The 22,547-nt window shown below is 44.0% G+C and overlaps 1 protein-coding gene across 1 annotated transcript; it reads left to right on the forward strand.

The window, feature by feature from the left end:
* The first annotated feature begins 13,412 nt into the window (after positions 1–13,412).
* Positions 13,413–16,872, forward strand: LOC138830444 (keratin, type I cuticular Ha1). Its single transcript, XM_070026823.1, has 7 exons — positions 13,413–13,760; positions 13,978–14,060; positions 14,373–14,529; positions 15,304–15,465; positions 15,564–15,689; positions 15,856–16,076; positions 16,719–16,872. Exons 1-7 carry the CDS (start codon positions 13,413–13,415, stop codon positions 16,870–16,872), a joined length of 1,251 nt encoding a protein of 416 aa, XP_069882924.1.
* Positions 16,873–22,547: the final 5,675 nt, after the last annotated feature.

Consider the following 22,547-nt stretch of genomic DNA (forward strand, 5'->3'; position numbering starts at 1 on the left):
CACAAGAGTAGAGAGGTTTTTTGGGCAGTCTACTGGCAGCTCGTCATCTGAACTCACCATAAATTCCAATCTAGGGCCCCTACTCATGAGTGATGGGAACTATAGACAATGATGCAAGGAAAATACATACAAGATGGCAAGGGACTTAGGACTATGTGAATGAAGAACCAGGAACAAAAGAACTCACATCTGTCACACAGAGCCAATAGTCTCCATGTGGCAGAATGATTGGATTCGTCTCTATGGGTTCCCATTAGCAGAGCTAGGAACTAAATTAATGGGATGTCTGACTTGGTGGCTAACACGTAACTCCAGCATTAGTATATACTTGGCACAAAGTAGGTACTAAAGTATTTATTGGAAGGAAGGAAGAAAGGAAGGAAGGAAGGAAGGAAGGAAGGAAGGAAGGAAGGAAGGAAGGAAGGAAGAAAAGCAGTAGGCAGAATTAACAAGGAGGTAGTTTTGTGTCTGTATGAGAGAATTTCTAACAGTCACCTACATTGGGAGCTCCCAACTGTTTATATCTGGAGGTCCATGATCTATACAAAGCCTGGGGAATTTTGAGTCACAGGGACTCAGCTGGCCCATGATAATATGGGCCATTATGAAAAATGTTTTCTCTAGTTGGAGAAAGTTATCAGGGGGAATTCAATACTGAATGGTCTTAGACTCCAGATTTGAGATTCTTGATTAGATTCTTGAGATTCTTGCCCATCTAGTTAGCCTTTATGCATCAATACACAGAACCAGAATTTTATTCCTCAGGAATCACAAATTACTCAGTTTCACCCATTTTCTCAAATTTTTATGTTTGATTTTTGCCCCAATCACTTTGATACATTGTGCTTTTCACTTTTAATTTTCATTCAGTCCAAATTGCTTTTTAAATTTCTCACTGGTAAAGCTACCAGCATGACTATGTTTATTGCAGCATTATTTACCATAGCTAAGATATGGAACCAACCCAGATGCCCCTCAGTAGATGAATGGATCAAGAAAATGTGGCATATATACACAATGGAATTCTATGCCTCCATCAGAAAGAATGACATTGCTCCATTTGTTAGGAAATGGAAAGACTTGGAAAAAAATTATATGAAGTGAAGTAAGCCAGACCCAAAGGAACATAGGTCCCATGATTTCCCTTATTTGCAATAACTAGTATATGTCTGAGTCAAGCAGAAAAGGTCAGATAAGTTGATGTTAGGGGAATGAACCCCAAGATAAATTTTCAAATGTTTTTTTCCTTTCATGCAATTGTTTCTATCATATTTATAAGATGATTTATATGTTGCTTTTTATGTCCTTCCCCCACAGTATAACCCATACTTTCACTGTATTTGATGTTGGTATAATTTGTGGAGGGGAAGGGAAAAAACAAATCATTTAACTAGGGATACAGGTGGACCCATTGCAACAATGAGATGTACAAGTCGTTTTTGTCGAAAAATGAACTTACAACTTTGGTGGAGGGTGGGGGGAGGATAGGGTGGGGGGAAGGGGAGGAGTATGGGAAGGGATGGGAAGGGGAAACAACGAGGAGGCTACAATGCTTGATAAGAAATGTACTCATTATCTTGCTCATGTACTTGTAACTCCTCTGTACGGTATCCTCACAATAAAAAAAATAAAAATAAAAAAATAAATTTCTCACTGGATTTCCTCTTTGATCCACAAGTTATTGTAAAGGGCTTTAGCTTTTAAAGCACCAAAGTCAGTTTGGAATTTAGATTTCTTCATTGTTCTAGTTTTGTCCTTTACCTTAGTATTTCTCATCTGTCATTTTTTCCTCAAAAGAAACCTGGCTATTTATTGTTCATTTTTCCTCATATTGAGAAAAGTTGGTGTGGGAGTGGGGGCGGGGATGATCTCTATCTGGGGCTTCCCTTTGCCTGATGAATGCCAGTGGAATGTACTAGCACTCAAAGCTTCCTACAGCCTGGACTAAGCGCAACTTTCCAGCACTTACTGATATATCTGTATTGTCATCGCCAACACAACTGGACGATTTCCCATTTTCCAGGCATGTTACTTTGATCTTTATGAAAGATACTTTCTCTTCTGATCATGGAAAACATCATTCAAGATACACGTTAAAAGTTCCCTACTCAATCCAGGCACTGGTGACTCATGCCTGTAATCCTGGCCGCTGAAGAGTCTGAGCTCTAAGAATTGAGGTTCCAAACCAGCCTGGGCAGATAAATCTGAGAAAGGCTCATATCTCTCATTAACCAGCAAAAAATGGAAGTAGAGGTGTAGCTTAATGGTAGAGTACCAGTCTTGAATAGTTAAAAAAACAAAACCCAAGAGGCTCCAAGCCCAAGCTCTAAGTTACCATAAAAATAAATGAAAGTTCCCTATTCCATGAGGTTCTTTTCTAGTCTCTCTCTATGCTCTCTCTTCCATCTTGAAATCTTCAAAAAGAAACACCTTTTAGTCCCTTTATAATATCAAGGACATTTGCTTTCTTTTCCTTCCTATTAAAATAAAAGTCCCACACCCAAGCAGGTCTGCCTTGGTATTTGTCTCATACTAGATGTTCCATGCACACCAACTGAGACAAACCAATCATGACTTCTTTTCTTTTTGCTTTGTGTACTTACTTGATTAATACATTAGATTTTTCTGTGATGGAAGCATTCTTCTTTAAAAAATTATAAACCAAATTTACTTAAGTAGATACATTAAAAACATAGATGTTAGGGACTGGAAAGGTGGCTCAGTGGTAGAGCGCTTGCCTCGCATGCCTGAGGCCCTGGGTTCGATTCCTTAGCACCACATAAGCAAAAAGAAAAAAGCTGGAAGTGGCGCTGTGGCTCAAGTGGTAGAGCGCTAGCCTTGAGCTGAAGAGCTGAGGGACAGCGTCCAGGCCCAGAGTTCAGGCCCCATGACTAGACCCCCCCCAAAAAATAGAGGTTATGGGGTACCATGTGAGGTATAGATGCATGGATATACTGGATAATGTTTAAATCGGGGTAAACATTTATTTACTCACTTATCATTTCCTAGTCCCTACCTCTCCCTCGGCCCACAGGGATAGGGATGTGATCTAGAACCTTATGCATGCCAGGTCAGGGCTCTACCACCGAGTTGTGTTCTCAGCCCAAATATTTATCCTATCTATGATGAAAAAGTTCAAAATTCTTTCATCCAGCCTTTTGAAGCCAATGGTACATTATCATTATCTATAGGCACCTTAGGATGCAATAGCACATGAGAGAATCTTCCTCTTAACAGCAACTTTCTATCAACCTCTTCCCATTCTTCCCTCTGTCTGGTCTCATCAGCCTCTGCTAACAAGAGCAGCTCTTCTTTTTTTTTTTTTTAATTTAATTTTATTTTATTTGAGAACATACTGTACAGAGGGGCTACAATTACATGGGCAGGATAATGCATACATTTCTTACCAAGCATTGCAGCCTTCTCCTTTGTTTACCCTTCACCTCCCTTCCCAGCCTCCCCCCTCCCCCACCCAATTATACCCCCCTCCCCCCCCAACACCGACATTGTAAAGTTGGTTTTGACATGACATTTTGTACTTCTCATTGTTGCAACAGGTCCACCTGAATCCTTAAACGACTTGTTTGTCCCCATCTCCTCCACATGTTATATTGACATCAAATATAGTGAAAACGGGGGTTACACTGTGGGGGAGGGACATACAAAGCAACAAATAAATAATCTTATAAATGCATTAGAAACACATGCATGAAAGAAACTAAAACATTAAAATACATATTTAAGGGTTCATTTTCCTAACATCACATTATCTGACCTTTTCCACTTGACTCATACCTATACTAGATATTGCAAATAAGGGAAACCATGGGACCTATGCTTCTTTGGGCCTGGCTTACTTCACTTAATATAATTTTTTCCAAACCTTTCCATTTCCTAACAAATGGGGAAATGTCATTCTTTCTGATGGAGGCATAGAATTCCATTGTGTATATATACCACATTTTCTTGATCCATTCATCTACTGAGGGGCATCTGGGTTGGTTCCATATCTTAGCTATGGTAAATAATGCTGCAATAAACATAGTTGTGCTGGTAGCTTTAGTGTGGTCTTTTTTGTAAACATTAGGGTAAATGCCCAAAAGTGGGATTGCTGGGTCATAGGGGAGTTCTATATGAAGTCTTTTGAGGAACCTCCATACTGCTTTCCAAAGTGGTTGAACAAGTTTACATTCCCACCAACAATGAAGTAAGGTTCCTTTCTGTCCACATCCCCTCCAGCATCTGTTGTTGTTAGAGTTCTTGATTTTTGCTGTTCTAACTGGAGTGAGGTGATATCTCAATGTTGTTTTGATTTGCATTTCTTTTATGGCTAGGGATGTTGAACATTTCTTCATGTGTCTATTGGCCATCCTTCTTTCTTCTTCAGAGAAGCTTCTCTTTAAGTCTTTCACCCACTTATTTATTGGGCAGTTGTTTCTTTGAGGATTTGTTGTTGGGTGGTTTAATTTTTTGAGTTCCAAGTATATTTTAGATATGAGACCCTTGTCCGTTGTATGGCTAGTAAAGATCTTCTCCCAATCGGTGGGCTTTCTATTGATCTTGCTAGCTATGTCATTTGCCCTGCAGAAGCTCTGCAACCTTATGCAATCCCATTTGTCCAACCTTTCTTTGATTTGTTGTGCTTCCGGGTCTCTATTCAGAAAATTTTGGCCTGAGCCAAGGAGACCTAGGGTTTCTCCTATTCCATCCTGTAATGTTTTCAGAGTGTCAAGAGCAGCTCTTCTTCTTTCTTTTATTTTTTTTTTTTGGTCGGTCGTAGGGCTTGAACTCTGGGCTTGGGCACTATCCCTCAGCTCTTCAGCTCAAGGCGAGCGCTCTACCACTTGAGCCACAGCACCAGTTCCCTCTTCTTATTTCTGTTAGATTAACTTATTTATTTATTTATTTATTTATTTATTTATTTATTTATTTATTTATTTATTTATTTTTGGGTCCGGTCATGGGGTCTGAACTCTGGGCCTGGGCGCTGTCCCTCAGCTCTTCAGCTCAAGGCTAGCGCTCTACCACTTGAGCCACAGCGCTACTTCTGACTTTTTCTTTTTGCTTATGTGGTGCTGAGGAATCGAACCCAGGGCCTCAGGGATGCAAGGCAAGCGCTCTACCACTGAGCCACTTCCCAGCCCCTAACTTTTTTTTTTTTAAGATAGGGTCTTGCTATGTAGCCCAGACTGGTCTCAAATTTATCTTAAATTCAAGATGCCAGGTTATTGCATGCACCACTACATCGGGCTTATGATCAACTTTTTTAGATCCCACACATGGGGAAGATTCTGAGGTAGGAAAAGAACAAAGACCTGTGTGAGACTTTGACGAGTCTTGGGTTCTTAATAATCCACAGATAGAATCAGAGAGAGGAGGGAAAGAGTTTATAGGCACAGAGAATGGCAGCCTGAAGACCTCAACTCCTCTATTTTCTAGCAGCCTGTAGCAATTGGAAGCATTGTGCCTGGGCTTAATGGTCCTTCCATGAGCTCATTATCTCTATAAGAGATAGAACTCATTGGGTAATAGACATTGTATAACAATCAGCATCAATATTGATAGGAAAAATGCTGATTTTCTTCTAGCAACAGGCCTACATAAAGTCTACAGGAGGTAGGAGGTTTCAGCTTTAAGCAAATCCAACAGTGGGCAAAACAAGAGCCTAACCTTTTACCACCATAACTTCCAACCTCTGGAGCTCCCTCCCTCCTCCTCCTCCTCCTCCTCCTCCTCCTCTTCCTCCTCCTCCTCCTCCTCCTCCTCCTCCTCCTCCTCCTCCTCCTCCTCCTCCTCCTCCTCCTCCTCCTCCTCCTCCACTCTCTCCTTCCCCCCCCCCCCCAGTCAGAGGCTGAACTTTGTGGACCCCCAGATTAGCTGTTCTGAATTTGGTGACAAGTCTGGCAGGCCCCTGGATGGCAAGTCCTGCCTCTAGGAGGAGCCCCAGCTCTCTTAGAGGTGTGTGTGCAATCCAATCACAAGTCACGAAGCTGCTGACTGCTGGAGGCCCAAGCCAGCTGGATTTAGTGAATTGACTTTTACAGGTACATGGCCATGGCCATTCATTCCTATCTTGACGAAGGCTGCTTGTGTGTACAATGGCAGAGTTGAGTAGTGACGACTGAGGCTCTAAGGTCTGCGAAGCCTCATGTACTTATTATCTAGCACTTTATAGCAAAAACATTTCTGCCCCCGGCTTGCACTGTAGGTTCAGGGCCAGGAATGGCAATGGGCACAGTCAGAGCTGGAATACAATTTGAGTTGTGGGAAGAACACTTTCAGTGAAGGAGGATGGGAGTGTATAACAGATAAGGGGGAGACAGGATCGTCTTCCTGGCTCACACCGAGTTCACACTTGCTTCCTCTCCATACTTACAATTCCTAAATTGTAGCTATGAAGGCAGGGCTAATTGCATGAAAGCAACCTAAGTTTTAGTGCAGTCAGCAGGGTGAGAGGAGTACTTTTGTAACGTCCTGGATGAGCCAGTGTCTATGCATTCAGTTGTATGACCTCTTATGTTGCCTTTTGACTGCCCTCTTCATGTTAGAGACTAAGTCTTAGCCTGGGACCTAGGAAGACAACAAATCAAGAAAAGGGAACTAGAAGTTTGGCTAGATTCAGAGGAGACCTTTGGAGTGTTACTGACAACTAGCCTAAGGACTTCTTGTTTTCAACCAATCTCACTTGATTTAAAACTGTTCAGATGGGGCTGGGAAGGTGGCTCAGTGGTAGAGCGCTTGCCTTGCATGCATGAGGCCCTGGGTTCGATTCCTCAGCACCACATAAGCAAAAAGAAAAAAGCCGGAAGTGGCACTGTGGCTCAAGTGGTAGAGTGCTAGCCTTGAGCTGAAGAGCTGAGGGACAGCGCCCAGGCCCAGAGTTCAGGCCCCACGACTGGACCAAAAAAAAAAAAAAAAACAAAACTGTTCAGATGGTCCATTGCTCTGTGGGCTAGATTCCAGGTCTTTTTGTTTAGAGTAGTTTAATTATCAAACCTGGCCAAATGAAACCAAATCTTTGTTATATGTTTAGTTTGTTCATGCCTTCCATCTCCCAGTTCCTTTGATTCCAAGAGCTATCGTTTTTTTCTGGGGTGTAGGGTGTTTGCTTGAAGTCAGGACCTGCGTGCTGGCTGAGCTTTTTTGCTCCAGCTGACGTGCTACCATTTGAGCCACAGCTCCACTTCTGGAGTTTGAATGGTTCAGAGGAGTTTCACAGATTTTCCTGAGGGGGCTGACTTTGAACCTCTATCCTCATATCTCAGCCTCCTGAGTAGCTAAGATTACAGATGTGAACCACTGATGCCCCATAAGAAACAGCAGTCTTGATTAATCTTAATCTAGCACCCGGCTCATCCACTCATACCTCCTCCATTGTACTTAAATCTAACAAATTCAAAGCTGTCTAACAAAATAAACCCACTTATTCTTACACCATCGCAGACTAAGTGAGCATCGCTCTTCCCATTTGAGAGAGAGAGAGGGAGAGAGAATTAGAGAGAGAGAGAGTTATCCAGCAGTTGAAGGAGTCAGTGGGGCCTCAGGGGATTGACCTGTGTTTCTTTTTTGTTTTGTTTTCTTTTAAAAATTTTATTTTATTGTAAAGAGGCTGTATAAACGGGTTACAATTACATGAGTAAGGTAATGAGTACCTTTCTTGTCAAGCATTTTTACCCCCTCCTTTGTTTTTCTCCTACTATCCCTTTCCTCCCCTACCTCCCCCACTCCTCCCCACCCCAAAGTTGTAAAGTTCATTTCCAACATAGTGTCTTGTGAGTATTATTGTGACCTGTGCTTCTTAAGTTCAGACCTCTGCATGAAGTTCTCATCCAGATAGATCTTAAGTGTTGGGATAGATTCTATAGAAAAGGCATTCCAGGAAGGAAGGTTTCTAAGGAAGCCTTTTTGGGGTTCTCTCCTAACCTGTAGTGTCCTCTAATTGATGCCTTGATTGACATTTGTAATGAGATGATTAGGTATGATAGCCTCTGTGTGTGTGTGTGTGTGTGTGTGTGTGTGTGTGTGTGTGTGTGTGTGTGTGAAATATATAGAATTCTGAGAAGAAATATGGAGCTTAGAGAATGAATTTTCTTGGTATGTATATGTGTGTGTGTAATGTGTGAATAGCTTCCCTGGAAACCAAACAGCCCATCACCAGAGTCATTACCATTATCTTCCTCCTCCTCTTCCTCCTCACATATCATCATCATCATCATCATCATCATCATCATCATCATCATCACAATTGAAGCACACATCCATTGAGCTCTTATTAGAAGCCAGATACTGATCTAAATTATAGATAGGTACACACACACACACACACACACACACACACACACACACACAATCACTTAATCCTTTACAGCAATCCCATGAGGTCAATGTTATTATTTCTCATTTTTTCAGATGAGGAGCAAAGGCTCAGAGGTTAAGCAATACATTAATGTGTTCAAGGTCATCTGGCTACTAGATGTGTGTGTATGTGTGTGTGTGTGTGTGGGGGGGTGATGGTGAAGTCAGGATTAAGATCTAGCAACTTCCTCCTAACCCACTGCACTTTCCAGAAGCCTAGTTTCAGATTTTGTCAGGAGGGGAGATAGAACCATAATTTCCCTATTATTTTGGTTCCCTTCCTTGAAGGAAGCAGGAATGTTTCTGTTATGGGAACCATATCTAGGAATTTATGCTACCAAAAGTGATATGGGGAATGAAGCTTGGTGGGGCGGGGGTGGGGGGGTCCCTGACAATGTCAGGGACTGGAAACACTGAAGAAGCTTAATCTAGCCCCTACCGTTACCAAAGCCATAGTGTCTATGGAGGAAGAGACGAGAAATAGTCTGAGTTTCGCATGGATTGTTCCTTGTCTACCATCCACAAAGTGTTGGTATCTCACCCAAGGCCCAAATAACCTTGAGAGAGGCAAAACAGGCATCACCATCACCAAAGAAATGGGAGATGTTCAGGCCTAGGGAGGTAAAATGACTCCTCCCAGGCCTCATGGCAGGTGAGCACTTAGCACTGAGCAACTTGGGCCCATGATTTTTCAGTCTGGTCCATTGCTCTTTTCCTTGCTGACGAGTCTCTGGATAAGGCTGCACACTAGACCATTCTCAAATACTGGGGTTGTCACAGAGAAAGGCACCCTTTTATACTTCTCTTTCCCTTCCCTCTCCCTGCTTTGGTCATTCACCTTGGCCTCTAAGACCTCCATCCCCTGAGATCCCTGGTCATGATTTCTGTCTGTTCTCTAGCAGATCCATGAGTCACTAGTCACTATCATTTCCCTCCAGTACTTTTATTCTCTTTTCAATTTCCTTTTTTTTCTCTCTCTCTCTTTTTAGTTAATTGGAAATAAGAGTCTTATAGGTTTTCCTGCCTGGGCTGGCTTTGAAATGTGATCCTCAGATCTCAGCCTCCTGTGAGCCACAGCTGAAGAGGAGATTCTTCAAGGGATTAGGATGCGAATGAGATCTGTTCTTTGTGTGCTATTTATAAATCACCTAGAGAGTAGAGCTGCAGACAACTCCCTCTGGAGAAACAGGTAAATAATCTGGACCGGTGCCAGCCCTTCACCCAATGATTGAGACTCATCAACTGGGCTGAACTGAACTCATTGGAGTTTGAGCCAGAGCAGGTGTAGGAAGAAGTAGTATTGGGGGGGAAGGAGGAGGGAGAGAAAAAAGCTTGGGGAAGGGCTGGGGGTTTGAAGGGCCCCAACACTTTACATCTTATTAGTTGGGGACCCATGTGCTCAGCAGGTCTGGGAATTTCAGGAGGGCAGGGACATGTCCCATTCTCTCTCCATTATGTCCCCTGCCCCTCAGACTGTGTCAAACACACAGTGGATATTTAACAAATGCATACTGCTCTTGATAGCATATGAGTAGATTTCAAATGTCCATCTCACACCTTTTGAATAGCTCATTTTCTTATTTCTTGGCTGCATTGTATATATTTTTTGGCTCTTGTATTGGCCTAAATTGTTCATCAATGAGAATCCTTTATCAGGACCACAATCCTTTTGTTGAGATTGACTTCTGTGCTCAGCATAGAGAAGGAGCCCAGTAGTTACAGTTTGAATTACATGAAACTAGATAAGGAAAGGTGGGTTTCACAATCCCTCGATTGCCCAGTTTCCCCCATTAGCAATAAAACCTAGAAATATTAGGAAGTCAAGAAAGTCCACGAAATCCCTGTTCTGATGTCACTGGGACATTAGAACCCTGCAGTCTTTTTTGCCTCATGAGTTTCAAGAAGCAAATGCACTCAAGCCTGCTGATATTTTGAAAATGATGCAAGCAAGAGATGACCGACATTGCTTACTCACCTGCCAGTTTGTCTGCAGTCTCCATCCTGAATTCTTGTCTCATTTCACCTTCTTCAGGGCAGCCAGCCAGGAAACAACCTGCATCTTCCACGTAGCTGCTGGTTGGCCATGACCTGAAGGTAGCATGGGTTTGACTCTATCTGCTCCTCTCTCCTCTCTGCAATCCTTCCTTGTTTGGGAAAGGACCATGTTGCTCCTTTTTTTACTCTACACAGCCTGGGTGCAGACAGTGGTTTTTCTCAGCCACAAGGAACCATGTTGATCTTTCAGAGGCCTCAGAAGCTGTGGTTTGGCGTCCACGGATCATTTCATGACTCATGGCCATCTCCATCCCACAGGATGCTCACCCGGGTGGGCTGCTCTTCTGTCCATCAATTTAGCTTGTCTTGGCTACTTCCCAGCTCTGCATTCTCCTGGTTAGCCTCCATTTAGATGGGCTAGCTTTGTCTGGTGGGTGAGATCCTGCGTGGTTTTGAAGATTACTTCTCACCCTCTTTCTTCAGTGTGTTGTTTCTTTTTACACATCTCTCCTTATCTTCAACTCTTTCCATTGCTTTGTCATCTCTGAATTGTCAACATTCTATGTTGTTGTTGCTCATCGGATCCTTCAGTCTTTTCATAAATAGAACCTAGACAGTCTCCTTTGGCAAAAGCCTGACTGAGGTTACACAAGCAAAATCAGTAGGTAAAACCATGCAGATTGGAGACTTCTGCTGACATTTAATCTGTGCTCAGGGGTCAAGTAAGTCTTCTCAGGCTGGGGAGAAGACAGGGCTGAGGGGATAGCTCCTTGCAAAGAAGCCAGCACTTATGCAGGCTGACAAGAGTTGGGATGGAAAAAGCGAGTGCCCAGTTGACAGGTGACAGAGGCTCCCTGCTGCCTGCCAGTATGCCTGGCCTAGTGGCGTTTCTCTAGAGCGTCTTGGTGGTGCCTGCCTCGAGACCTGCCTACTTCTCCCAGTTTTAACTGTGTTGGAAGGAAACAAAGACACTTTGATTTATTTCCAGTCCTTTGTAGTACTGTGGGACTTTTCACCTGAATGGTGTCATAAGAAAAGTGGTGATAATGGTCTTGGGGCCTGCAAAGGTAGGACCTTTTATTTGAGACCCAAGCTATATGACTACTACCATGAAAGCCTAGAGGGAAGAAGGACTCCAATAAGTTGTCAGTAAAACACAGGTCCTGGATAGCAGCCAAAGCCACAGGTAGAGCTTGAGATGCTTCTCCTGAGAGGCAGGTGGGGTAGGTGGTACACACACACACACACACACACACACACACACACACACACACACACACACACACACACACACACACACACACACACACAGAGTTTTTTTTTGGTTGGTTGTGGGGCTTGAACTCTGGGTCTGGGTGCTGTCCCTGAGCTTTTTTGCTCAAGGCTAGTGCTCTACTACTTTGAGCCACAGACCCACTTCTGGCTTTCTGGTGGTTAAATGGAGATATGAGTCTCACAGACTTCCCTGTCTAAGTTGGCTTTGAACCTTGAGTCTCAGCTCTCAGTTTCCGGAGTAGTTAGGATTATAGGCATGAGCTACCAGTGCCTTGATGGTACCTATATTTATACAACTTTTATTCCCAATGTTGGCCACCCCTTTCTCACTCCCAGATCAATCTCTAGTAACTCTAGCAAGCCTTAAAAAAATTCTGTGCGTGTGGTGTGTCTCTGTTTTCATTTCTGGTGTATAGGTTGTATCAGTGATACAACCATAACATTCCTTTTGGTACTTTTGCATGTAAACCAGTAGTTGCTAATGGGATGCCCAAGAGAAAATATGGTACATCTACACTGTGTGTCCATTTTACTTATACAACTGAGCAAAATGTTAGAAAATTGAACTTCACATTCAAGAAGTGATTTTAAGAAGTTAAAGCCCATGGACTATATATATATATATAACATTATGGAATATAAAGTCTTTGTCTATGTTTTCAGATCAAATGATCTATGCTTATAAAGGGTCCTTTGAACTATCTCCAGACTTTCCTAATTGACCCATGCATTCTGTTTAGTTGAGATGGATTACTAGTGAAAACATAATGAACACTTGAGTCTTTTCAAATTTGCTTACACATGTGTTTTTTTTCTAGACAGTTTGAAATGCATTTATGTGGATCTCCTAGCTTTTATTTCCTAGCTCTTCTACCAGTAAATTTTCTGTTCAAATTCCAACCTTTAAAATGCTTACCTTTAGAGGAAGGGTAGACAAATATAGTTCTAATATCCAATGTGCATATGTGAAAATGGAACCAGGTAACTCGAGGGGACGGGTAGGGTTAGGAGAGAGAATGAGGGAGAATGATGGAAGGGGGGGACACTGATCAAGCTGCATTATACTCATGAGCAGACATGCTGAGTCAAAACCCCTTTGTACAACCGGCTAATTATAATAACACTTTCCTCTTTTCTACAACTCTCTTGCATGATAACTGGAAGGGGGGTTATCATGCAGCTCTGTGAAACATTCCCCTCCCTTTTCAGTCATGGGCAGGTAAGTGTTAGTCATCTACTTCAATCATCCATCCTGAGCCTGAGATGCTACTTCTGATCCTTTTCTTAAAGCAGAGGGAAAGGGAGCAGATTGCTGATATTTAAGGTGACTTCTTCCTCACACCAAGCTGTGTCTCTCACAAGAAATGTCAGGTGGACCATGGTGTGAATTTGATGATGGGCCTAAAAGATCACGTGACACAGAAGAATGCCATTGGATGGACCCACACCCAATTAATGAGGGCTGGACGGTGTGGCCTCTTTGAAGGTCTACCACAGAACTCTGATTTCATGGGTGTACTGCCTGAAGAAGAGTCCTGACTTAGCAAGAAGCCCAAGTAAAGAATTTTATGGGAGAAGGGACTCTTCTGAGGAAAGCAAATAACAGACTGAACGGAAGGGCGTCTAAAACCAGTGGAGAAGTACAAAGAGAAAAAGACATCACATACTCTATCCACACCCTCTGTGGAAGGAGTATAAATGCTCACCAGAGGTAGGTGACCCACAGCTCTGAGGCTTGGGAAACTTGTACTCCGTGTTCATCCAGGCACCTCGCTCCCTCCAGCACCATGCCGTACAACTGCTGCCTGCCCAACCTGAGCTGCCGCACCAGCTGCGCCTCCCGACCTTGCATTCCTCCCAGCTGCCACAGCTGCACCCTGCCCGGTGCCTGTAACATCCCCGCCAATGTGGGCACCAGCAACTGGTTCTGCGAGGGCTCCTTCAATGGCAATGAGAAGGAGACGATGCAGTTCTTGAATGACCGCCTGGCCAGCTACCTGGAGAAGGTGCGTCAGCTGGAGCGAGAGAATGCAGAGCTGGAGAGCCGCATCCAGGAGAGGAACCAGCAGCAGGACCCACTGGTGTGTCCTGCCTACCAGGCCTACTTCCGGACCATTGAGGAGCTCCAGCAGAAGGTGTGTGTGTGGAGGGGAGAGGGGGCGGGCTTTGTTGTCATCTTTCAGCAAGTGGAGCTCACTGTTGTTCTCAGCCTGGGGGGAACCATGTATCGTATTTCCTGTTTTTATGGTGTCAGGATCATGGCTTTCCCTTTTTACCTCCCACATACTGTTTACAGCCATTTTAAAGGAGTTGGATTTTTCCACCCTCACTAATCAGCTTCTCACTCCTTAGATCCTGTGCACCAAGTCTGAGAACGCCAGGATGGTGGTGCAGGTTGACAATGCAAAGCTGGCTGCTGATGACTTCAGGACCAAGTGAGTGATTTGGGATTCAAACCTGTAACCTTTGCCTCATATGAGCCTCTATTTAAAGAAAGGGATCCCCACCACTTCAGTGAACAACAGACCACTCCATCCGTTGTGAAGGATGCTGAAGAGGTTGGGGTGAACTGAGCAAAGAAAACACAAAAATATAGATGAGAATAACACTGGGTCTAGGCAGAGCTGCTAAGCCCTCTGTCTCTTGAGTGTATGTGCCACAGGAAGTAGTAAGGCAAAGGCCAGTGAGGTTATAGGGGCCAATCCTTGTGAGTCTTGAAGTCTTACTCTGACCCCATCTTTGTGGAGGTATGAGACGGAGCTGTCCCTGCGGCAGCTGGTGGAGTCCGACATCAATGGCCTGAGGAGGATCCTGGATGAGCTGACCCTGTGCAAGTCTGACCTGGAGGCCCAGGTGGAGTCCCTGAAGGAGGAGCTGCTCTGCCTCAAGAGGAACCATGAGGAGGTGAGACTGGAAATTCCCAGCCTCAAGCTAAGGGGAGCTTTAGGGATTTGGAGAAGCAGAATCAGAAGTACAGGTATGAAGTTGAAGGTGCCTTTATGAATTCCTTTAACAAAGAAAAACCACCATGGCCTCATAATGAAAGAGAAATTTGAGGTAAAACCTGCTCATGTTCCCACGCAAGATACTTTCCATTCAAAAACCCATGCATCTTGGTTTCTTACAACACCTCTCTTAGCCACTAACTGGTCATCAAATTGGAGAATGGGGCCCAGGAATGAGATATTTGTGCCATGCAAAGAAATTCATTTATTTTAAACCAAAAATCAGAAAGTCAAGGCTAATGCATACATGCCTCCACTGTTCTTGGAGACACTCTTTCTATCTCCCAGAAGGGGCCATGATATCATTTTACTTCTTACTTGGCAAGAACAGATTGATATAGAATCTGAAGTTGTACGGCCAATTCTTTGCCTTCTGAGCTTCTCACAGCTAGTCTTTAATCTGGGAATTAAGTCTTTACTCTGACCGCCTGCTTCACTGATTGCTGAGGCAATTCATTGGAACTGTTCTGTGGACCAAATGCCACAGCACAGCCTGGGCGTGGAAGGAGGTGTGCCATTTGGAGTGCACACCATTTGGCCCTGAGCTGTCATGGACTGATCTGATGGAAGTTCTTTTTCTGAGTGGGGAGAACAGGGATTCATCAACTGGTATCATCTCTGAGTCCATCCTCCATTCAGGATAGCAACTTCTGTGTTTGTTTTGTATCCACAGGAAGTCAACACCCTGCGCTGCCAGCTGGGAGACCGCCTCAACGTGGAGGTGGACGCCGCTCCCACCGTGGACCTCAACAGGGTGCTGAACGAGACCAGGTGTCAGTACGAGGCCCTGGTGGAGACCAACCGCAGGGAGGTGGAGGAATGGTTCACCACACAGGTGGGCATCGAAGCACATGGCCATTTGGGACTCCAGGCTCACAGACAGAGCCCACAAGGCAGTGGCTGACCCTGTCTCTTCCCCTTCTGCTATTGCAGACTGAGGAGCTGAACAAGCAGGTGGTATCTAGCTCAGAGCAGCTGCAGTCCTACCAGGCAGAGATCATTGAGCTGAGACGCACAGTCAATGCCCTGGAGATTGAGCTACAGGCCCAGCACAACCTGGTGTGTATTGTTCAGAGTGGCTGGTGTGTAATGGGGGAGGTGTACACAGTGGGGTGTCCCTCAGACCACAGTCCCCTGAGTCCTTGAAGCTCCTGAGTTGTGTGGCAGGCCCTGGAGGAAGGCTTTGCAGGAGTAGCTCCTGACATCCTCATCTTCTCCCTTGCAGAGGAACTCTCTGGAGAACACGCTGACAGAGAGTGAGGCCCGCTACAGCTCCCAGCTGTCCCAGGTGCAGTGTCTGATCACCAACGTGGAGTCTCAGCTGTCTGAGATCAGGGCTGACCTGGAGCGTCAGAACCAGGAGTACCAGGTGCTGCTGGATGTCAAGGCCCGGCTAGAGTGTGAGATCAACACGTATCGGGGCCTGCTGGAGAGCGAGGACTGCAAGTAAGTGCCTGGCTCGAGGGGTTAAATGCTGGCACATCAGGAGTTTATTCCCTGATTGCTTGCGCCAGAGATTGCATACCTTAGAAGGGAAGTCCTCTTTCATACCAGCTGTACTCACGTAGAGCTCAGAAAACATATGGCGACCAATGATACTCTTGGTATCATTGTACAAAGTGAAATGGGACAGCCAATTCTCTGAATTCTCCTCTGGTGACCTGTATGATCATGGGATATGTGACCAACATGCCTTATTTTATACAGTACCTTATTGTGAGAGGGTGCATTTCTATATACTCCTTATCTGACCCTATAATCACCCCCAGGAAAGTTAGATCAGCAATCTTCCTCTTCTGTAGGTGAGGAAGCTAAGATTTGAGAAGCTCACCAGCTAGGAATAGATAGAGTGGAGGTAGAGGTTAGAGTTTCTGTCTAGTATTTACTTTGGGGATGCCTATGTTAGTTGTAGCACTTGGAAAGTTTACAGCTGGAGGACCTTCGGCCTTCCCTGTTCCAGGTCAGGTGGAGTCTTAAGAGGCAGCTCACCCTGGGTGGAGGGCAGGGGGGCGGTGGTGGCAGTGTCTCTGTACTAGATGATTAGACATTTGCCTCTGCTCACTTTTCTGCATCCTTCTTTGTCTCCAGGCTGCCCTGCAACCCCTGCGCCACAAGCAACGCGTGCGGCAAACCCATCGGGCCCTGTGTGTCCAATCCCTGTACCCCCTGCCCACCTCCCGCCCCCTGCACACCTTGTGTCCCACGACCCCGTTGTGGGCCCTGCAACTCCTTTGTGCGCTAGAGCCCAGGAAATGCCAAAGGAGCAAGGATGTAGGGCCTAGTGCTCCAGAGCTTTGGCTTGGCTCTGGTTCACTCAACAAACTAAATGGATGGAGCTGCCTCAGTGAGGATGGCCAAGAAACTCACCCGAAGCATCTAACCACCTCAACCTGTTCTAGACCGTCCCATGCCCGCCTTTTCCTTCATCAGAATCTACTTCTTTGCTTGTACCCAGAGAACTCTCTGAAGTGCCAGCGGCCCTCCCTTGTAACCTAATAAATGCCATTTTCCTGGCAAAGCGCATACCTTTCTCATTGGTATTCATCTGTTGCAACATCATCACTGGAGGACTCTATTAAAAGCCACTTGAAAGTTGGACCATACAATGACATGGCTCTTGCAGACAAGGGCTGTACCAAACTTGGGAGGCTGATGGCTGGCCTGGCACTCTGCACCCATAGGAGAGGTTGAGAAGGCAGAGCTACTGCGTTCTGTGCTCCTTGACTCCTGGATTTTTCTCATGACCTGAACCAACCCCCAGAACTGCTGGTACCCAAATACATATTGAGGAGGCTCTAGAGGCTCTCACTCATCCTTTCTCAGCAAGAGTTGGGGGTCCAGACTTGTTCTAGATCAATGATTCAGGCAGTCTCAGGAACACCCTGGAAAAGAACCTTCTGGCTTTTCTTGATATACCCAGCATTTTCTCCTTTCCCTTGTGTATGAATATTGTTATCAGTGGGGACTTCCAGATGCTCCACTCATCTCCTTGGCCGTAGGTCTAGAAACTCCATCAATTTGTTGCTTTGCTTTTTATTTATTGATTTATTTTTCCAATTCAACCTACCCAGTACTTGTTCAGTTCCTACTTGGAAGGTTCTGGGTGGTGGCGTTGGGAGAGACATATCGTGACGGTTCTCAACTGCAAGTAATTTAAAGAAAAGATAAGAAATGAGTCCCCAAGTAGTGCTATTATAAATCACCAGGTTGGTGGTGGTAGCAAATATCTGAGTGCTATAAGGGGGTAGATAGCCTCCGTATGTGTGAAGAAAGGGCTTCTTTAATCCTAATGAATATTTGTGTAAGGGACCGACATTAGCTTCCTAATGCCTTTGATATTGCCAGTGTACTCTGGTAAACACAATCCGGTGAACTGAAATGATATTATTTTCCACAGTGGCTGCTCCATTCCTACCGAGAAAGGTTCCAATACTCCCCTGAACTTGTTATTTTCTACCTGTTGGTTTTAAAATAATATCCATCTGAAAAGGGGTATGAAGTGGTATCTCACTGTAGCCTGCAACTTGTGATCCATTTGCCTGTCTTCCCAGAAGATGTTACAGGCGTGTGACACTGTGCCTGGCTCTTGCATTTCCCTAATGATTAGTGCTGTTGAGAATCTTTTAAAGTGTTTATTGGTCATTTATATACCTTCATTGGAGGAATGTCTATTCAAATTCTTTGCTCATTAAAAAAAATTTTTTTTAATGTTTTCTTCTGTGAGTTTTATAATTTTAGATCTTAGGTTTAGGTTTTTTCATTTCTTAGATTTTCACCTCTTTGATTTCAGAAAAAGTTGGGGCTGGGAAAGTGGCTCAGTGGTAGAGCACTTGCCTTGCATGCTTAAGGCCCTGGGTTCGATTCCTCAGCACCCCATAAACAAAAAGAAAAAAGCCAGAAGTGGAGCTGTGGCTCAAGTGGTGGAGCACTAGCTTTGAGCTGAAGAGCTGAGGGATAGTGCCCAGGCCCAGAGTTCAGGCCCCACGACCAGACCCCCCCCCCCAAAAAAAAAGTCAATCTAATTTCTAACCTGGATAGTTCAGTCAACTATGCAGAACTGCTGTTGTCTTGGGAAGAAAATTAAATTAGTGAAACGTGTACTCATCTTAGGAGAACATCAGAGAGAAACCAGATGCCTAAGGTCATAGGCAGAGGAGGTCCTTGGGGGACTGATGGAGTATAGAAGGAAGGTGGGAACTTCAGACCAGAGAGAAACACTGAAATGAGGGGCAGTAGACAGCAGTGAATCTAAGACTTCCTTCCCCTCTGAAAATCAGAAAAGACTCTGGGTCATGGGGCTTGGACTCAGGGCCTGGGTGCTCTTCCTAAGCTTTTTTGCTCAAGATTAGTGCTCTACCACTTTGAGCCACAGCTCCACTTCCTCTTTTCTGGTGTTTATTTGGAGCTGTCTTTGAACCTGGATCCTCAGATCTCACCTTCCTGAGCAGCTAGGATTGTAGGTGTGAGTCACTGGTGCCTGGCAATAGAAGGATTTTTAACAGTATATTTAGGTGTTTCAGGCTTTGCTCTCAGATACCTGAATCACTCAACTTCCAACCCCAACACAAATTGACTATATTTTAGGCAAATTTTAAACATTTTCCAATTGGTTTTCTTTATCTACAAAAAGGAAATAATAACTCAATCTTACTGAGTTGTCTGGAAAAATTAATAACAAGTATTCATGACATGGTACCATCATCATCATTATCATCATCAATGAACAACAATACTAACATTATGATTATGAATGCTTGTACAGAGCCTTAAGGCTGGGGGAGAGGGTTCCCATAAGATGAGCTGAATCCATTTCTGTGCCAGTATCAGGAGTTGTTGGTGGCAATATACCTCATGGAGTAAACTTGTTCTCCTCAAGAATCATTCAAAATAAGATAACCAAAGGCAAAAGATGAGAGAAGGTAACAGACAGTGATCATCTACCAACTTCTACAAGTTATTAAGTTGGTGTCTAAATTTGTTCCCCTACCCCCACCCCAGGTAAATCCATGCACAGAGTTCTGTGTCCCTTAGTGCTTGCTAGGTGATTGAGATTTGGTCCCTACCATGTTAACATGGACAGTGTGCCCAGGTATCTGGATTTATATGAAATTCTTTATCTGAACCATCTAGGTCAAAAATAGGAAGGATGAAGTTTTTAAAAGTAATCATTGCTACCCCATCCTTTAACCACAATAATATCACACACACACACACACACACACACACACACACACACATATACAGACATACAAAAAACAGACACACAGACGCACATATACACTGTGAGGTACAGAGCATCATTATTACTTAAAAGATGAAAATAAGACTCAGAAAAGGGAACTGACTTCTCTGAACTTATATCATAAGGAGGGATGTGAATTATTTAAGTTCAAACCTTTGCTTCTGGGGAATGACGTCAGCAAGATGGTGAAATGTTAAGTCCCTGACTCTTGTTTCTCTCATGATTCACAGAGTCAATATACACAGGTCAATTCCTTTTGTGGGAAATCCACTAACTAGGTTCGTGCACCTGAGTTGAACAGAACCAGCCAAAGTGAAGCTGAGGAAACACTTATAATACCTTTTTTCCACATTCCCTAACCCCAACACAATGACCAGGAAGAAACCTCCAGTCCTTGGCATCTGTGTGGCAAGGAAAGGAAAAGATTGGATCATACATGCCATACTTATATTCCCCCCCCTCAAGAGTTTCTAATGCAAACAATTCTGTCTTGTCTGTCTTGGGGTGCTAATGAGATTTAGTATATTTAGACAGCTAGGAGCCATTGAGAACAAAGACAACAATTTATACTGGCATCATAACATTTACCACGGCCCTCTTCCTTAGCTCCATGCAGGATGAGAAATCCTCCAGATTCCAGATTCTCCTTGAGGAGAGAAAGAGTTGGATCATGTGTCCATATCTCCAACTTTTCTGGAGCCTGCTTGAAGAGCAGTCTTCTTATTTCTGTCAGAGTACAGACAGGATTTCATATATCCCAGATACCCAGAGGCCTCGAAGAACAAGAATGTAGTTTGGACTAGCTCCGAAATTCCAGAGGCCTCCAGAATCACAGCCTGAGCTGATTGATGATAATCCCCTATCTAAGGTGAGTCTGTGAGAACTGAGAAAAGTGGTGGCTATTTTGTCTCATGCCCAGATACTAGTGGAGTCAAGGAGCATAAAAACAAGGGATAATGTACCAAACACAAGGATATAATAATCTTCCAAATCCCAGTGAAATGGATGGAGAGTTATTTACATGAAAGAGAATTTAAAACAACTACCGGAAAGATATTCTATAAGATCAGGGGAAACAACAGTTGAGCACAGAGAGAATTTCAATGAAGAGATGGGAAATATATCATGTCCCAATGGACAGTAACTTAAGTGTAAAATTCACTACAAGGTTTTAAGAGCACATTACATCAAGCAGGAGAAAAGAATATCAAACTAAAAGATGGGCCTGAGCAACAAAGAATGAAAATGAGTAAAGAAAGCATAAGGGAATTTCTGGGATATCAGTATGCAGATTAGTGTACACACATGCTTTCTTTACTTGAGGTATTACTGATACACTAAAAGGAAAGCAAACCTAACAGAAACTAAGTCTCGATTACTTGAAATGATACACTAAGTTCATGCATATGCCTTTAGACTAAGGGGGAAATAAAGAAAGGCTCAGATAACTAAAATCAAAGGCACATTTTTTTGCTCCTCTACTATTGCCTTTGATGTTTGAACACAACCTTCTTTAAACAATTTATATTTTCTTCCATAAATTGAATTCAGTTGAGATTTTTTTTTTCTGAGCCATGCCTTAGTTTCTAAGTAGAAGCAAGGAAAGATCGTGTATCAGGAAAAGAAGTTGAGGTGAGGGACAGCACTGCAGTAAGGTTAACTTTGGTGTAATTGGAATATTCCTAAGGGTATGGGAAAGACAAAGGACAATGGCATTGGGGTGATGGAGAAGACCACCATCTTGTAGAACAGTGTCTGTGTTGGCATTATTCCTACCTCAGGTCCTCAGCCACTCCCGCTACATTTCCCGGGACAGCTTGTAGCCCCCAGCTCCACCAGGACCCGGACCTGAGCTCCTCCCTGCCCTAGAATTCCTGCCAGGACAGCTGGCCACTTCTATTCTCTACCCAGACCTACCTGTGTATATAGAAGACCTCCCACAACTAGGCCCAGAGTTCAAGCTACCATCTGGTTAGGGGCAGACGCCATAGTTCTCGCTTTCCCCAGGGGCAAGGTGGCTCCACTAATAAACCTCTTTATAATCCCTTTCCTCGTGTCCATGCCTGCCTCTACATGGCCCACTGGGAGAGTTGGGATGGATTTTTTTTCAGTCTACTTCTTCTTTCTTTTATTTTTGTCAGTTATGGGGCTTGAACTCAGGGCCTGGGTGCTGTCTCTGAGCTTTTGAGCTCAAGGCTAGTGCTCTGCCACTTTGAGCTACAGCTCACATCTGGTTTTCTGGTGGTTAATTGGAGATAAGAATTCCATGGACTTTTATGCCCAGACTGGCTTTAAACTGCAATTTTCAGCCTCTTGTGTAGCTAGGATTATAGGAGTAAGCCACTGGTGCCCGGCTCAGTGTCTGCTTTTTGAGGGTGATGGAGCTAAGTTGTATTTTCTTGGGCACTGTAACCTGGGAACTTAGGTGGCAGGGTCATACTTCTAAGGGTGTTATTGTTCTTAGAAAAAGGTGTATTTTTAGGACTCAGGTGAGAAAATTTTCTATAGACTTTGAGATCAAGTCATCACGGAAAGTGCCAAACATCTCACTCTGGTGTCCTTCCTTGATGAATATTAGTAATATTAGGCTTCCTACTTAGAATTCAGTGCTGCCTCTTGAACTCTCACCCTTCTGGATTATTCCCAGTGTCACCTTTCAAAAATACCTTTTCCTT

The sequence above is a fragment of the Dipodomys merriami genome, unplaced genomic scaffold (assembly GCF_024711535.1).
Source record: "Dipodomys merriami isolate MVZ:Mamm:240054 unplaced genomic scaffold, mDipMer1.0.p SCAF_19, whole genome shotgun sequence".
NCBI classification, from domain to species: domain Eukaryota; kingdom Metazoa; phylum Chordata; class Mammalia; order Rodentia; family Heteromyidae; genus Dipodomys; species Dipodomys merriami.